Source organism: Buteo buteo, chromosome 7 (assembly GCF_964188355.1).
Source record: "Buteo buteo chromosome 7, bButBut1.hap1.1, whole genome shotgun sequence".
NCBI lineage: Eukaryota > Metazoa > Chordata > Aves > Accipitriformes > Accipitridae > Buteo > Buteo buteo.
In genome coordinates, this window is record NC_134177.1 from 38,676,260 (window position 1) to 38,693,731 (window position 17,472).

General features: G+C 43.3%; 1 protein-coding gene across 3 annotated transcripts in view; it reads left to right on the forward strand.

The window, feature by feature from the left end:
* Nucleotides 1-8,670, forward strand: part of ZZEF1 (zinc finger ZZ-type and EF-hand domain containing 1) — a 60,169-nt gene extending 51,499 nt beyond the window's left edge. For all 3 annotated transcript variants that reach the window (XM_075032488.1, XM_075032489.1, XM_075032490.1), the window contains 5 exons: nt 1,743-1,841; nt 2,611-2,776; nt 4,300-4,450; nt 4,997-5,068; nt 5,562-8,670. In XM_075032488.1, the coding sequence (XP_074888589.1) occupies nt 1,743-1,841; nt 2,611-2,776; nt 4,300-4,450; nt 4,997-5,068; nt 5,562-5,636 (563 nt within the window). In that variant the 3' untranslated portion in view covers nt 5,637-8,670. The remainder of the gene's footprint in view (nt 1-1,742; nt 1,842-2,610; nt 2,777-4,299; nt 4,451-4,996; nt 5,069-5,561) is intronic.
* Nucleotides 8,671-17,472: the final 8,802 nt, after the last annotated feature.

The following is a 17,472-nucleotide window of genomic DNA, read 5'->3' on the forward strand; positions in this document are numbered from 1 at the left end:
CCTTTTCTTGTCCCAATCTGTTTGCTCTGACATGCTGCTCTTGTATTTGTTTCTTAAAAGTAGGCTTATCTGTTGTTCTGCTACTTGACCTTTTTTTTCCATGCCTCAGTCAAAGCATGCACTTAAGTGCTGGAAACAAATTTTGATCTTGATTCTGTTCTAACACAGTCCTTGTTCTGCATGATATTCACTTACATTGTTTCTGCCTTGTCTTACTTTCCACAGGAAGCACACTTTAAAAAAAAGATAGGCTTATCTCTTGTCTCTGTGCTATACTAGTGCGCAGAGCAAATAAGGATGTGTGCCAATGCCTTGTCTCCAGTTGTTGCCACAGAGCATAGCTGAAAAAAAAATCAGTCTGAGCTTCAGTCAGTATTCTCTAAGTGTGGTTTTGATAACACAGTAGCAAATGCCAATGAGCTGAAGGACTGCATGGTCCCATGCCTCTTATGTTAAGTTGTTTTAACCCACTGAGCGCTGTGGCATTGCAGGAAGCTTTTGACTTCGAGTACTGTCAGTAGCTGTAAATAGATTTAGGAACTTTCTTAGCAAAGCAGTTTGGGTTACAAGATGCTAGTTAGAAGCAAACGTGTGCTCTGTAGAAATACTTCGGATTTTTATGAACTTCTTTCTGTCCTCCTTTTCCTCCCAAACAGTTGCAGAGATTTGCCAAGAAACTGAACTTTGAGGCCCATTGTTTTGGAGCAGCCTTGGCCATGAAACTTGAGTTTCACCTTTTGAAACTTCATTTCCAGCCAAGGCTGTCTGGATTAAAGCTCTTGATTTCACTCAGCAGGTTTTAGCTCAAACCAGGCATTTGAAGGCTTCTGGGCTTTTCATTTGATGGCAGGGCTTTCTCAAGACCCCTAGGAGTAAGAGAGAGCAATGGCTCCATTTCATGATGAAAAGGGGAACAGGTTTTTAGATTTTTTTTTTTTTTTTTAAATCCTAAAAAATGTTTTCAAAATTCTTCTTCTTTGTGAAACTTTGAAAATTCTGCTTCCCGATGAAAACTAGCATGCTTGTCCCAGGGTGATAAGATTTTTCATGGAACAGAAGGAAATTCTAAGTTTTAACCAGATCTAATATTACAGAGCAAAATAGGTAAGCATATGTTTTGTTTAGCATTACAGCTAACTACCAGTGTTGATCTCTGTGAAGCTGTAGATGCTACAATGACAAGAACTTCTTGAATGTTCCACTGCCTGATTGTAAAATGGTCAAACATTTTGATAGTTCTTCCACTTTTAAGTGGTTATGTTTAACAGTTTTGTTCCCTAGAGTAAAAGAGTGCAGTTTAATTTTCTGACATGTAAAAGCAGTACAACTTTACTTTCACATTTTTTTAACCTTTTGTTTAATGGACTGTGAACTTGTCTGCCTGTAACGGTTCTTTTTTTATAAGTCATAACTGATCCATAACACAATTGGAAAAGAGAAGTTTAACTGTGTAATGGTATAGAGTTTCTTTTAACTCCCTCTTTTTCTATGTAGTTGACAAAAATATAAGAGACGTTATCCTTGTAAGTGTCTTTATACAGTGGAAACCCTTCTGTGTTTTGCTTCAGCCTCCTGTTTATCATACTGTTCTGTGATTTCATAATTACCAAAAAGATCACCTCTCTTGAATGACAATATCTAGGATTAATTTATGACAGACTTGTCATTTGAATTGTATTTGTGATAGCAAAACTAACTCAGGAGGTAGTAATGTGGATTTTTCTTCCTTTCCTTGTACGCAGGAGACACACTCTATTACCGATTTACTTCTGACATGAGTAACACTGAGTGGGGTTATAAGTTTACAGTGACAGCAGGTCATCTTGGAAGGTTTCAGACAGGTAAGCACTGCTCAGAAGGTATTGGAAAGGACTTTTTGAAGTTATTTTGCTGAGCTTTGACAGACTTGTGATTATCCCTTTTTTTGACTTAGAATTTGCTTTCTCCAATGTTTTGGAAGTAACATGATTAGTTTTGTTCAAGTTGAAACTTGACTAACATCTCTTACTTGCTGTGACTCTTATGCTAGGAATACCATATCTTCACAGAGACTTGGAGATAACAATTATAGTCATGATATTTGCATTCAAAGTCTCATTATATGACAGTAATTACACACAGGGTGTGGTAAACACTTCAGGGTGCTGTAATTGGAAATGGAAATAATTGTAATTGTGTTTTTAAAAAGTAGTTATCCAGTAAAATAGGCTGGTTCTGCATCTAATTTCTAGATACAGCATGAAAGGTTTTGTTAGTTTATTTTAGAGTTTATTTTTAATGAAGCTGAGGCTGGTGGATGAGTTGCAATCAGCAAAGCTCTACTGCATATCACATAATAGTGAAGACCTGTGTTTTGTTTGCCTTATTTGAGGAAAATTTTAATTTCAGGTAGGATTCTTCCTAATTTTTATCTAAGTTTTGCCCCAGAAAAGATTTGCATTATCAGGATGTAATCTAGAATTATCTCAGATTTTTGTTTGGTATTTTTCTTTGATATTTCTTGCTTGCCAGAGCAATACTTAGTATATGGAGAAGAGAAAACTGAATGTATGAACAGAATGGGTCCCTACAAAGGCAACAGCTGTTTGAATTTTTTTTTTTTTCCCCCAGGGTTTGAAATTCTAAAGCAGATGCTCTCTGAGGAAAGGGTAGTTCCTCACCTCCCACTGGCCAAAATCTGGGAATGGCAGGTCGGGGTAGCATGCCGTCAGACTGGGCACCAGCGTTTGAAAGCTATCCACTTGCTCTTGAAGATAGTGCAGTGCAGTGCCCAGAGGTAAGTGCACTGTTCTACATTGTACACTAAAAGGCAAAGGGTAGGAGAAGAAAAAGTGACTAAGCTGATAGTATTTTGAAGCCAGAAAACCATGATTTGAAGTAGGTATTCTTAATTTGCCTTTTGGATACAGTTCACAGGGCCTTGATAGCAGAAACTTACTCTAAGGGATTTTTTGAAAACATTTTCTCTTCTTTCTTGGCTTTTAAAAAAGGTCCAATGAATTCAAATGTGGTTGTAAAGAAAAAAAATCACCGTGAAACAGGACAAAATGCAGATTTCCATTTTCTAGAAACTTATTCTCTTTGTATTAGTTATACTTCAGAATTAGGGTGAGGATGGAATAATAAACTGGTGAAATTATGATCTAATTCTCTATAAAGTAAATAACTTTGAAATTATTATTTTTAGTTGTACTGCTAAGCCTGTAATTTAGTTTTAGAAGGGATAGGTGTGCTAATGCTTAAATGTGTATGGCATAGGTATTTCTTAGGAAAATACACATTCAAAAAAATGTTGAGCTTTTACAGTGTTTTGCAAATGTGTGTAGTCACATTAACTCAATGGAAATGCTGGAAACAGACAACAATGCTGGAAAGCTGACATTTATCTCGGTTATGTCCTTTCAGTTCAGAACAAGCAAAATCATGAAAATAACAGCATCCTACTAGCTTACTTTGATAAAGAGAAGTCAAAAAGTATATTCACATATAGTGATAAAAATGGACAATTGCATAAAACCATTACTTGACTCTCTGTAAATTTTAGGTACACCAATCTGCATCCAAGTCTGAAAAACTGATTTTGGTATTACTTGTAATCATGGATTTATTATTTTTTCAAGTTCCCATAGGTTTTTTTCATCAGAAAATGTCTGCTTTGTTATGTGGACAACAAATTTAATTGCTAAAAGATCAAGTCTCCATTGTGCTTATAATATTTAATATTTTTCTTGTGTTAATCTGATGGTAGATTCTGAAATTGAGTTTCCCTCCTTTCCCCCTACTGAATGATATGTATCATCCTATCTGTATAATAAGTGACATTTGGGTTAGCTAGCTTTAACTCAGGAGTAGGAAGGAGGCAGGGCTGGAATTGTTTGTAAAGCTTTTGTCAATTTTTGTCTGTCTGCCCTATACAAGGGCATCACCAGTATTGTATAATTTCAAGCAGTGGAGCTAGAGCGTTTAGCAAAGTGATGTATATAGTTATTTTAAAGTCCTCGTTTCAAGAGGCCACGCAGTTTTAGAAAAGTCGTTTAGGCATATTCATGGATATAAGGTTTTCTCCACTTCACTGATTGAGAATGAAATTAATTGTGCTGAAACACCTGACAGAATTGAGATTTTTAAAATACTTCTTTTGTTTCTTCCTTCATTTATACATGTAACTGTCAAAACTGTATGGTTTTGTTCTCTTAAATTTGTTTGGTTTTTTGTCATTCCCCCCCGCCCCTGGAACAGGCATAAGATCATGGTTACTCAGTATTTCATCACTGTTTCATTTGAATTACTTTTTTTCAGGGACTGTGACCTCACCTTGTTGAAGCCACTTTGGCAGCTTTTCACCCATATGGAAAACAACTTGTGTCATGACGTGGCCAAGCCTGGTATTCTCCTTCCTCTTCATCGTGCACTTGCAGAACTCTTCTTTGTTACAGAAAACAGAGTTACTGTAAGCAGTTCCTGTATTTGTATCCCTCCTCTCCCCAGTGCTGGGAATGATATGTAGTTCAGTGTTAAATTAAATGCAGTTTTCCTTTATCATGGCAAAGTTTGTCAGAGCTTTAGAAATGTTAAATGCTTCAGAAACATTAACAACTTTCTCTTGTGGAATTTGGTAGCAAATTTTAGTAGAGGAGCTTACAGTTGCCTTATCCATCATGGGACCTTAAGTAATAGTCATGACTCTTCCTTGTGTAATTAAGGCAGCAGGCCCTAAACCCGGTCTTTATTGTGAGAGGAATGCTGATTTAATAATTAATTTAAAGGTATTTGAATGTGGTTTTCCTTGAGCTGATTTTGAACATCACATATGAATGGTCTGTAATGACCTGATTTCTGTGGTCACAAATTGTGTTCTAGTCCAGGAGAGTCTTGTGTGTAGTTCTTATACCTTTGGTTCTTGGCACTGCTATAACGATCAGCATTTTAATGTTAAATAGTAGGATGATATCTTTGGTAGAAACATTGGTGTTCATTGAATGCTTTCTGGCTGCAGGAGCTTGGATCTCTACAGGAGTATTTGCTTGCCTTAAATACTGAAGATCATCTTCATCGCTGCACAGCACAGGTAATAAGATTGCACAGCCCCAGAGATGTGTGGGTTTGTGATATTTTTTCTGGCAGACAGAGATAATGAATGATTTCTGATGGCCCAGTGGAGTTTTATAAAATAGACATGAATGTACTTGGGCTTCACAATACCATGACAGGCCTCCTGAAATTCGTGAATGAACTACGCGCAAATGCTGTTCTCCTTTAATAGTCAGATGATGTGCCACAAACTGGCTGTTGGGTGCAATCAGGTATATCTGTTTTACCAAACTGACCTCTCAATTGCCAAAACATGGAAATGGGGAAGGGGGCTGGTCTTTCAGCAACTGGAAATGCAGTTGCCTTGCTGAAACTACCTGGATGCGTGACAATTACTGCAGTACTAGGAGATGACCAGGTAGAAACAGGATGGTTATTTATCTATTTGTTTAATTTCATACAACATTTGTTAACAGTTTTGGATTGGGGAGAATCTTTGATGTGACTTTGTTTTTCCTTCTCTCTTCTAGGCCCTGAAAAACATTGCTGCTATCAGCCTTGCCATTAACTATCCAAACAAATCAACAAGTTTCTGGAATGTTTAATACTGGCTCAGGCCGGAGTGCATGGGATAGAGTAGTTTGTCCATAGGAACCTTGGAACAAACATCTTAACTCCGTTCAGGAAAAGTTCCTTCAGCTTCAGTGTATGAGCACTCTGCAGCCTTCCTTCCTTCCACCTTGATGTAGAATTTGTAAAAGTAAAAGCGCACTTCAATGAAAAAGCACATCTTGAAGTAACTCACGTGTCGCCTACAGTTATGTATGCACATATTGTAGCATGTTAGAGTAAACAGAACAATATTTTTTTTTATTCAGAGGAAGTAAACGAAAGAAGGTAGCTGAAGTATGAGAATGGAAGGCCCCCGCATTGGTATCATCTGCTCCCAAGGAAACTTGATTGATGGAACGTGACAGCTTTGGAAATACTGCTGAACTCGGAGTGATGCCGTCAGCAGCATCTATTATATATCACTGAAATGAAATAGACAAACGAGAATCTGGTGGGCAGATGCAGAAATGGTCCACACTTGAATCCTGTCATGTTTGCTTTTGCTTTGAAGGCTACGACCCAAGGAAAAGAATTCTTACTAAACTACAGGTTCTAAAACAAATTCTGGGTGATTCACATAGCAGTTGAAGGATTCCAGTTTCAGAGCATCCTCGTGCAAGAGGTTAATGTTTCTCCTGTTCTTTGATTCGATCAGCTGGATCATCTATTCTTACCGTAATTTATCTTCAATGTGTTGTTCTAAATAGTATATTATTCTAGTGCAGAGAGCAAAGGCTGACCTCCATTCACAAAGCAGTGGTAATATGAAGAACTGAAGAACTTACATGTTTCTTGAAGATCACATCTTTACAAGAAATTATTCATGAGGCTTTTTTCTTTTAATTATTTCAATACTAGTGGTTTAGGAGGTCCTTCTTGGCTATGTTGGGAACTTGGACTCCCAGCACTCAGGGTGGGGGTTAATGATCGATCCAGTCTTACCGTATAGAGCAATAACTGCATTACTCTTATTGACCATGGAATGAATTGCAGACCTTCTATGCTGAAATAAATTGGCTTTCTTCCTGCTCAACTACGCTGGTTATTCCCTTTCCAAAGAGTTAAAAAGAACATAGAAGGATTTGGGGGTGTATTTTGTATCCTGTTATACAGTATGTAGAGCTGGTCTTGTCAGGTATGAATTTGGAGAACTTTTTATGCTAATTACTTTCTTCTTCCCTTCCTCACCTCAACCTCAGGGTGTGAAGAAAAGGCAACCAAAAGCTTCAGTAGTAACTGAATGCAGGTTGTGTAAAGGCAGTGGCTCTGTCAGAAGGGAATGTACTTACTGACCTTGCTTGTCCGAAAGGTGAGTGGTGCCTAAATAGCAATGTGCACAGGAGCACCACTTTGGGGGATGACCTCTGAATTGATGATCTTATCAGCTGGGGCTGGAATTTTAAGGGTGGTCCAGTCTCCCTCTGAGAGGGAAACGTGCAGTAATACATCCCCTGGTTTTTGGATGGCCTCTAGTGCTGTAGTTAAAGATGTTTTCACTTCTGTTCAGCCAGGTGAGTGCAAAGTGAATGCTTCTTCAGGGAATGAGGTTGAATCAGAATGTGATTATTCTGCCTGAAAGACTTAAAACTGAAGACCAAGGAGCACTATGCTGAAGCCATTGCCTTCAGGAGTGGAGTGGCCCTCTTAGCAAATGAGAATGCCAGAATTCAGGAAAAACGTACTATTTATCAAAGACTGAAAGGAGGTGGAGAGATACTGCTCTGAAACCTCTCCTCGAGTATACTGTAGTTGAAGGTTAAAGCCCGTCTTCCTTCCTCAATGAGATCACGATGGGAAGGGAATTGTCAAAGTTGTGGCATATCTTTAACGCATGGATCATTTTGTTCCCACATCCGAGTAACGTATTTGAGTTTGCAGTCTCACTGCAGGGGTGTCCAAGAGACCCCTGAGGAACCAACTGTTTCACACTATCTAATAGCGTGAACAGATTCTGGGAACGGGGAGCTGCTGCACCAAAATGAGACATTCTAAAGTCTACTTTAGGGAGTCGTATCAATGGGACAGGTGAGCATTTTGAAATTGCTCTTCTTGAGCAGTAGGACTTTCTATTCACTGCCTCAGTGTGAATCCATGGCTAAGCGGTCAAGGATATGCAATGGGCTGATTTGCTAAGGCATGTAGCATGCTGCTGAGATCTGCCTGTTTTAGTGAAAGAAGGCTTTTTTCTTTTTTCGCATCAGGGATGAAGACTGTAAATAAACCATTCATAGAACCTGTCATGGCTCTATCATATTCACATTTTTTTCCGTTGGACTGTCTTTTTGCTTTCTGTATGAAGACATGAGGCTGCAAGGATGACACAGGAGTGGCCAGTGTTCCTTACTAGGCGTACCACTTAACTTACTCTACCAGCAGTAACTGGCCTTGCGAGTCAGTCATCTTGCCCTGAAGGGACTGTCTAGGAACAGTGTCCACTAAATATAATTTCTACCCACTAGATGGAACTGAAGGACTGTGACCTGAGTTGACACTGAATCTGTTGCTGCCTTACAACTCAATCATTCATTACAGATTTTTTAAAAGACAAGAAACACTGATTTTTTTTTTTCTTCTGATAGTTTTAAAGAAAGAGGAAGAGAATACCAATAATGAATATTCATGATCAATCATATTTTGAAAATCCTGCAGCAGTTCCAAGTGGATGCAGATGATATTATTGAATAGTATAAAACTGTCTGGAAAACAGGTATGCTGAAAAAAATGTGCCTAATACAAAAAACAAAAAAAGTTGTCCTGCCTGAATCACCTATGATGTGTTTAAAACAGACCATATTGTTCCTAATAATACATTTGACTTGCTTTCATTAAACACTTAAAAAAGAGAGTTTTATAATTTCTTTTCTTACGGGTTTACTACTTTGCAATTTTTATCAGTTGTTTAAAATATATCAGACCGTTAGATTTATTCCAGTTCAGTTCAACATGTAAAAAGAAAGCTACAGATGTGGGTAAAATATGCAAATGAAGAGAAATATATTGTAAAAATTCTATAAAAACAAAGTACAACACACTGTCTGGTTTTTTGTTTGCTTTTTTCCGCTCCTCACTCAATGTTAAATGTTTGAATTTGCAGTGAGAACCAGGGGTTTTCTTGTGAATCTTCATTTTCAGTGCCTGTAAGCAAACCTACTTTTCCTCATGTGGTTAGTATATATCTGATATTGTATTGAACTATGCAGGATACATACTTCTGGAGTCACCTCTTAAATTCCAGCCCTGCTGTTTACATTCCAGTGGCCTTATCCTAAAAATGAAGTTTTCCTGTGGATATCCATTGGTTTCAGTGCCTGTGTTTGTTTACTTTCAGACCTGAAACACACATCCGGAGCCCCAGATGTGTCATGTTAAGCTGAGATTTGTCTTAGTATCTCTTGACTCGAATTAGTGGTGTTTAGCAGCAAAGGTGCTTGCACCTACCTAGTCCAATGGCCTTAGTTCAAAAGCTTATTTACCTTGGGTTTGGCTCAAGGAAGGAGTTGTTCAGGGAAGTGTAAGTGAGGAAGTCGACATCTTTCTGTATCTACCTAAAGCTCTAAGTTGTTTCCACTGGTTCCATGTGCTCAGAGAATGGTCTTATTAGGTAATCGTATTAAATGCAAATAAATAGTATGATTGTGAAGTTGTGGGAGAGTGGAGACCATTCCCTGTGACAGCCAGGTTTGAGGTTTCAGCCGGTGTAAGCAAGGTGATAAATCCCACAAACTCAGTTTAATCTGCTATTAAATCTAGTGTGGTCCCAGTCGTTGAAATGTAACAAAGGTCACAACCATAACGTTCGGGAACCACTGTTCTTCAGATCAAGTTAATTAAGACTGTTCTTTCTTCCAAGAGGTCAAAATTAGGCTGCCAGCTAACTTATAAGTGAGTGACATTTTTCAACCTACTTTTAGGAGACCGCTACACTGTTTGAAACAGAACTGGCCCAAATGTATTGAGTTTTCACAGCCTAGCTCAGATGTGACGTTTCCAGTGGGTCTTGTATCTTTGCAAACATGAGGGCAAGACCTGCCCTTTTATACCCTTTTAAATCTGGAGTGACCGTCCACATATCCATGAAGGTAGCCTGATATAAAATCTGGGCACATGGGAGCAAAGCAAGGCCCAATAATCTGCTTCGGTACTTCTTTCCCTTTCTAAGGATGAATGTGTTTTCTTGTAACCAGAAGTGAGTGGTGTCGGGTATCTGCTGGGGAAGCCACCAGCACAAGCATCGTACCTTGTTTTCAGGGGACAAACAACATCCGCCACCATGGGAGCCTATAAAAAGCATGACCTGGTCTTTAGGTAAAGCTACTAGAATGTTAGAAAACAGATTAATATATGTAAAGAGGATGCTTTTCAACATTCAGCCAGTTAGTCTGTAGGAGGTCAGGCTGGATAATAACTGGAACAAAGAACGTGCATTAGTAAAATGGCCTGGAAAAACAGGAACTGTGCTGGGCTTTGTAGGGGGAAAGAAATCTGGCCCACCTTTGAATTTAAAGCAAAGAAGTCAATTCTGATTCAAGTGAATAAGAGAGAAATCCACTGTGAATAGGGAAGGAATTAAGTAAGAGGTGAAGGAAGTAAGATTAAAGCTCATTCTTTCCATGATGGTCAGGTCTAATTTAATCGGGTCTATTCTGCAGTAATCTTTCCTGATTTTTACCTAAGAAAGCACAAATAATAAAAAGCCGGTAACCGGCTCAAACCCAGGCTGCAGCATTGTGGTGGGGCTTATACATGGGTATGCACTCTAAGGAGGAGTAAACACTTAGGAAAAAAAAAACCAAAACCTTATTTCCTCCAACTGGAAATTTCAACAAGCATTCATGATAAATAGATGGAAATCTCAGACAGTTTTGTAGTGGTCCTTAGCATTTGGAGATTCATTCTTTTTATATTCAAGGGCTGAGAATGTTTGGATTTAGGGAACACGGGAAAAGAAGTGGAGGAAGGATAACTGGACTGTCTTGGAGACAGGGTCTTTCCACCTAACTGTTAGGTAGTTTGCTGGGGACTTTCTCCTACTAATGCTTTTCTGACAACTTTAATGATTTTTTTTTAAGTTGGTTTCTTGCTTCCATTCCCCACTTTACTGTCTGACTTTCCATAAATCTTACAGCATTTTTTTTTTTAACATTTGCAGTGCAAATAATAAATATTTAAGCTTGCATTGCATGGAAAAAGTAAATTTTATGAAAACTAAAGAAATGTAAAATTAAAACACGTGCAAATATTTGTCAGTGGTACCTTCTCTTGCAGGCTTATTTCCAAAACACTTTGTTAGCATCTCCTAGCACCTGTATCATCAAATGTGCTTCCTCCAAACCATTTTGATACCTGCATGTGCACGAGTGAGTACTAGACGAGATGCTCCATTTCATAGGCATGATGTGGACTCTAAAGGAGCTGCTGCTCTGCTCATCTAGTGGTATTGTTGCTGCATCAGGAATGTGAACAAATGCAAAACAAAGTGAAAAGAGGCAAAGTGACACACAGTGTGTTTTGATAATTATTTTATTTCAGTATAGTCCCCATGTGTTTTTAGCCAGACCCAGTAAGTTTCCTCAAACTATGTGACAGAGTTACTTCTGTGCTGTTGGAGAGCTGCTGAGTGTAGCTCTGGGAGGACTTTGCAGGTGTGGGCTGTAGCGCAGTTCTTGCCATCAGACTCCAACTGATGAAGCTCGGTCTGAATTTCTGGATGACAGATCCCATGTCAATGCCTGAGGAATCACAGGAAATGCTTCCCTTTATGACTATCCTTTCTAATCAGTAAAAGCATCCTATGCAGATTTTTCTCACTCCAGTAAGTTGTCTCCTATAATAGGAGGACTTCAATACGCATATGTAGCTAGATATTTATTAGGGCTTCAGTTCATCACCGTGTTTATCTTAGATTAAATTAAGGTGTAATCTTAAGAACTTCTAGTTTAGCATTTAAAGGTAGGCTTTAAATTGGTTTTGTTGCTTTGGAGCCTAAACAGACCGTATTGTTGATATGAAGTTTACAAATTGTATGGCTTTCTCTTGCATCCAGCAAAATCTGCAAAGGCAGAAAATAAAAGATGAATTCTTGAGTCAGGAGAATTGTTGAGTCAGGAGACCTTTACTCTCATCAGCTTGCTTGAGAATAAGTCATGTCTGCGTTTCGTACCCTTCTCCTTTACATAAACCACCCACATAAAACTCATTAATCAAAAATGTCAATGGTTTCACAGAAATCCACCCCCCACACGCACACCTTAGGTTTTATATGTTCCTCAGAGTAGCAGCTTGGGCTCTTTTTCTCCCCCCCAATTGTATTTTTCTATTTTTTTAAATGTTTTTGTTCTTTCATACTCTGATTGTTAATATTTAAAGAGAAAAGAGCATTTCATCCTCCATGGGGTCAATTTTGGATACGCTGCTGGATTTTAAACAACATCACTTTGTCTTCAATAATTGTCCTTCCTGCGTTGCTCTGAAAAATTGTGTTTTCCTCCATTTATTTGCCTGTCTCAAAATACACCGTGATGTGTTTGATCTTTTGGCACCTTATTTTTCTGTAGAAGATGTCTCAGCTTCTTCAAAGCTGACGGCATCTCCGAGGGTGTGCTCTTTGCTTGCCGCCCTCCCCAGCGCGCCAGCTCGTTGCTGCAGCTTCTGTGTTTTCATTCAGTCGAGAGAGGCAAACCTCTCACGGCGGCAGGACCCGGGGAGCTGAAAATAGTTGCTTTATTTACCAGAAACTCAAAGGCTCTCCGAGAGTAAGGCAAATCCCTCCTGAATTTTGCACTAATAATGTTTTAAACCAGCAGAGCCTGCTGCTGAGAGGTCATAGCTTTTCTTTAATTATTAAGTCTGCACAGAGGTGAGGGGGGAAATCCTTGGCTGGGGAGCGTGGACCAATGTCCTGGAGGTCTCGCTGCCTGTCCCCCATGCTTGCCAGGTACTGTAGGAATTAGAGATGCTGCTCTGCTCCACGAGCAGCCAAAATAGGGTTGGAAGGGCATGAGAAAGATCTCCCTGGCTCCCTGGGGGTTTTTGCCTGCTTTCTTTCCAATGCTCAATGCCCCTTCGTGCCCCCTGGGCCAGCAAAGTTTGCAGGGCAGCTGCACGCAGTAGAAGAGCCATTGGTGCTATCACCTGCCACAGGGTGAGCGGCTGCTGCTGCTAGAGGGTTTCTTCTGCAAAAAAAATCACGCGTTCGCTTCCTCGCTCCTTGCCTCAAGCACATCCAGAGCCCTCGCCAGGCAGCCGAGGCTCTCGCCAGCTGGGAACAGCGTGTCCCATCGTAGGGACGGGGAAGCGCCTGTTCTTGGTAGAGCGACAACCGTGGCATACGGCCTCGGCGGGGCCGCCCGCCTCCGGAGCGGCTGCCGGCGGCACCGGGGGCACGCTGCCAGCTCTGCCCGGCTCCGGCAGCCGCTGCCCACGGACCACCGTGGGGGAAGCCGGGTGCCTGCCCGGGCTGCTGGGGGGTCTGAGCGCGGGTCAGCTGGAGACGCGCTGGCTTCCGCAGCTAAAAACAGCTCTGCAGCTTGTCCGAGTTGCAAACCCTGCGCGTGTCGCTGCCAGGACAGCTCTGCCCTTTGCAATACACATTTTATTCCTGGGCTCCTGAGCAGGAGGTGCTTCCTTCCCTGGGGGAAAGTCCTGGTCTTGATTTTTTCCCCAGAAAGCAGCCCGCTACTCCGTGCCTCACCTTGGGAGCGCTGGCCTTACCTGGGCTTGTGTCAGTTTTGGTCCCCCTCCAAGGACGTGGCTCCTGGCACACAGGTGACCCACCACTCATTTTATCGCCCCAATGGATGCAGCCGTGATGCCGCCGCAGGCTGCCGATGCCTGCAATCTGTCGTCTGCCCAAGGCAGCCTTTGGCTTTTTCTCCTTTAAGACTTTTCCTCCTTTGAGGATTTCAGGGAATGGCAGAGCCTCACCCGGTTTAGCAAGACTTCAGCCCGGCTTGAGCTAACAGAGACCAGAGAGTGGCAATCACTTCACTTGCACAGGTGTAAGTGGCAGGTGACCGTCTTAATTCGACTTCTGGCTTCTGATTTTTACACTGCCCTTTGCACGAGGCTGTTGGGAGGCTTGTGGGGGAAGAGGGCAGATTCCTACTGCACCCATAAAGCTGCCTGCAGTCTCCTCTGCTGTTTTGGGGACCGGTTCCCGTAATGTTCCTGCGGTTGCCCACGTAGCATCTTGTGGTGTTGAGAGCTGCCGTGCTCTGGGCCGCCCTCCGGCTGCCAGAACCTGAAGGGAGAGACATCACCACTTGCTTGTTCTCTCAAATATCCCTCGGGCTCCTACACTAGCCCTGAAATAGAAAATTTGCTTGCCAGTGAGGTCTGGGCTCCTCTTACCCTAGGCTGCCACGAGCTGCAGGCGTGTTCATGTGGCATTGAGTGGCTGTATGTGGAGTCATGCAGTTGTTGGCACTGATCCGTGGCCTTAATTACCAACTCGTCTTTTAGTAAGTTTTGGGTAAGTCAAAACAGATTTGGCTTTTGTGTCCCACCACCCGTCCCCCGGCAGCAAAGCCGCCGGCTCCCCAAGCCTTGCTCTGCCCTCGCGGTGGTGCAGCTTGGCCCTCTGATCTTCTCTGCTGGTGGCACAGCCAAACTCCTGGCTCAGACGTGTCTCCTTTGGCCGCGTCAGATGTCCCAGCAGGTTCTTGCTGAGCCAGACCTCCCCGCTTTCGGCAGGGGATGTAGGAGGAGAAAGGCAAGACAGGAGCCTGGGGCTGTTTGGGGATGCTGCACCCCCGGACCCGGTGTAATGGCTCAGGTGTGGAGTCGACCGCTGTTGTTGATGGTTTTGCTTTCAGCGCTGCCGTCGCGGCTTCCTGAGCGGCCGCACAACGTGGCAGCAGCACTTCACCTCTCCCATTGCAGGTGCCTGGCATGGGAGCAAGGGAGGCTTGAGGGTGGCATCCAGCTCAGGCACCAGGCACTGCACCTACACTCCGCACCCAAACTTCGGAGGCTTCTGCAAGCTGGCAAGCATCAGCCCCAGGCGCCAGCTGCAAATGGTGATGCTGGAAGAGCAGCATCCCGGCAAGGAGAGCTGGAGGAATCCCCCAAATAAACCATCCCTTTGGGGTGCCTGCTGCAGAGCCGGGACCCTGCTGTGTTGCTGGGATTGATGGAGCAGCCCCATGCACAACCACCTCATTCCCACAGACCACCGCGAAACCCCAGCGCAGCTCAGCCCCTGGGGGACGCTGGAGGCGGCAGGTTTGTGCCTGGTGCGTGTTCCCCTCGTTCTGCTTTTTCAGCTACTGCCGGCCACGGTGGCAGCCCCAGCACCTTCCCAGAGAGCCCTGCCAGCTAGTAAACTGCTTTTAATCTCTAAAGAAGGTCCTTTGTGCAGCCTTTTGTCAACAGGGCCTGTCCCATTGCTATAGCTACGGCCCTTTTGCTGCCGGACACACCTGTTTGTTTTTCCAGCTCCTTTCTGTTGCCATCAGATTTCTCTGCCGCCTAAATAAAAATACTGAGAAAAGCCCTGCCCTGGTCCTGCGCCCTCGTCACCCTTCCCAATTAAGGAAACTCCTCGCTCCCCTGGGACTGGTTTTCTGCAGGCAACAGCCTCAAACCAGCCTGCTCAGCTAGGGCCCCTGGGCACAGCTTTGTTCTCTGGCTCTTACCCTTAAAATTACTGTGCTCATGGTAGAGCGGAGCTGGAGACGGCATGGTTTGCACTAAGGTCTCCGGGCAAAGCAGAAACCTTGGGAAGGGCAGGGCACGGTGATGTCCCCATAGCCTGTCAGCAGGAATTTTGCAGGGGTTTAGTCACAGAATCTCCCCATCCCCAGCACCAGGAGACTTCCCAGGGACTTGCGCCACCCTTCAGGGACATTAAAAAAACATTTATATATACTGGTTTCATGAGTTGCGGCTGCTGTGTGCCCAGAGAAAAATGCCCAGAGAAAAACACCCAGAAGTAGAAATGATCTTGGGGGAATTTCCCTTCATTTGCAAACCTTGCCCCGGTGCAGGGTGTTTCTCCTGCACCAGGTTCAGGAAGGTAATTTGCGATGGATATCAAAAGCACTTCTATGAGCAAAGAGGGCTTATCTTGATCTTTATTGGGGCAACTCGACCATAAGCGTCCTGCTTTTTTTCTTCCTGCATTTCATTTCTTCCCCCACCAGATACAGCTGAGGTTTGTCCCTGGCACCAGGGCTGTGGGATCCGCCGTTTCGGCACGACTGAGCTGCCAGTATTTGCTTTCCCTGCTCCACGTACCGAACCTCGGTGCAGCTGAGTCACGTTCTCTACTGCCGGCTGACTCACCGCCGCGCCGAGATCGCCGGGAAACCTCCAGAGCCAGGCAGAGAAACCCACCCCCGGGCTGCGAGGTTTAATCCCACAGCTCCAGAGCTCCAGCCCTTTCCACTGGGATGCAAAGCGATGCTGAAAAGGAGAGGGAGAAGCCTCAGGGGACACACAGCCCCAGCCGGGCACAAAGTCGTGATGGTCCTGGTGACAAGGATGGGCCGGAGGCAGGGAGCAGGTTTCCAGCATTTAGCCCTACTTTTGTGCAAGCTGGCAACAAAATAATTAAATGAGACCTTCTCCTTTTTTCACCCGAATGTTAGTGCTACCTATTGTCCTGCAGCTTTGGCATTGCTTCTAAATATTTAATGTGTTGGAAATTGTATTTTTGATTAATGTGATGTATTTGGTACATGGTGCATGCGTTACCGTTTGCGAAAAAAAAAAAGACCTTTACTGCCTTCCATAAAACAAGGCTGGGTTTAGCAATGCCGCTAAGGTCTTGCACCTCATCTGGCCCCGTGCTCAGCATCCCCCCATGCACGTGCTGACCCCAAGCGCCGTGCTACAGCTGCCAAATCTTGCCTGAAATTCAAGCTATTTAGGATCTGCTAGAACCTGAGCCACATCCCCGATGCCAGCTCTGTGGAGACACGAGCGAGGGCTGCTGCAGGTTTGCAGTGGTGCTGCACATCTGGAGCACCGGCACATCTGGGCAGCTGCTCTGGGAAGGGATGGAGCAGTGTTGGGGTGTGCAAGCAGGAAGGGCGGGGGAACAGCTGGAGTGTTTTAGTGATGGTCCGGCTCTCCCGCTGCTAATCACCCCACGATCAGGCAAAACCAAGCTGCCGTTGGGTGGAAAACAAGGTTTTCAGGAGAAATCGGTCACGCTCGGTTGGACGTTTCTGTAAACGAAGAGGGCTGCAGGGAGCGTGGCGTGCGGCGTGGCAGTGGCTGCTGTCCTGCCCCGCAGTCGGATTTGTCTTTTAGAAAAACATCCAGTTTTGATATTTAAGATTTCCAGCAATGGAAAATTCACAGCAGCCGTGGGGCTGGGGAGCCAGGCGCTAATTGGCGGAACTTGTAGAAAATGCGTCCCTCCAGCTCTTTTCCATTGGAAAATCCAAAAGCTTTCTCCAGCTGTTGATTTCTCATAAAAACTAAAGCAAAACACACTGGGTGGGGAGGCAGGGGTGAGGGAAGATCTTGACAATGTTGGAGCAGCCCTTTTCACTCCATCAGGACAAATATTTACATTTTTTCATTTTCAAGTTACTCTTGTTTGGAAATCATTTGTTTTATATTGCACTGTTACCACGCTTTGAAAAATCACAAAGAAAACAAAGTGATTTTGCAGAAATACCATGTTTTGGCCAAAGCAGAATGACTTTTTTTTTCCTAATTTTCCCTGGGAACGTTGACATTTTGGGGCCTTTTCCAAATCGGAAATTTCAGAGCGAGCTCTCGTCCCCGTTTGTCCAGCTACAGCATAGAATAATAATTCTCGAAGGGTTAATAAATCTTTTAATAATATTTTACTCAATCCTCGGCGTCCATCAGGCA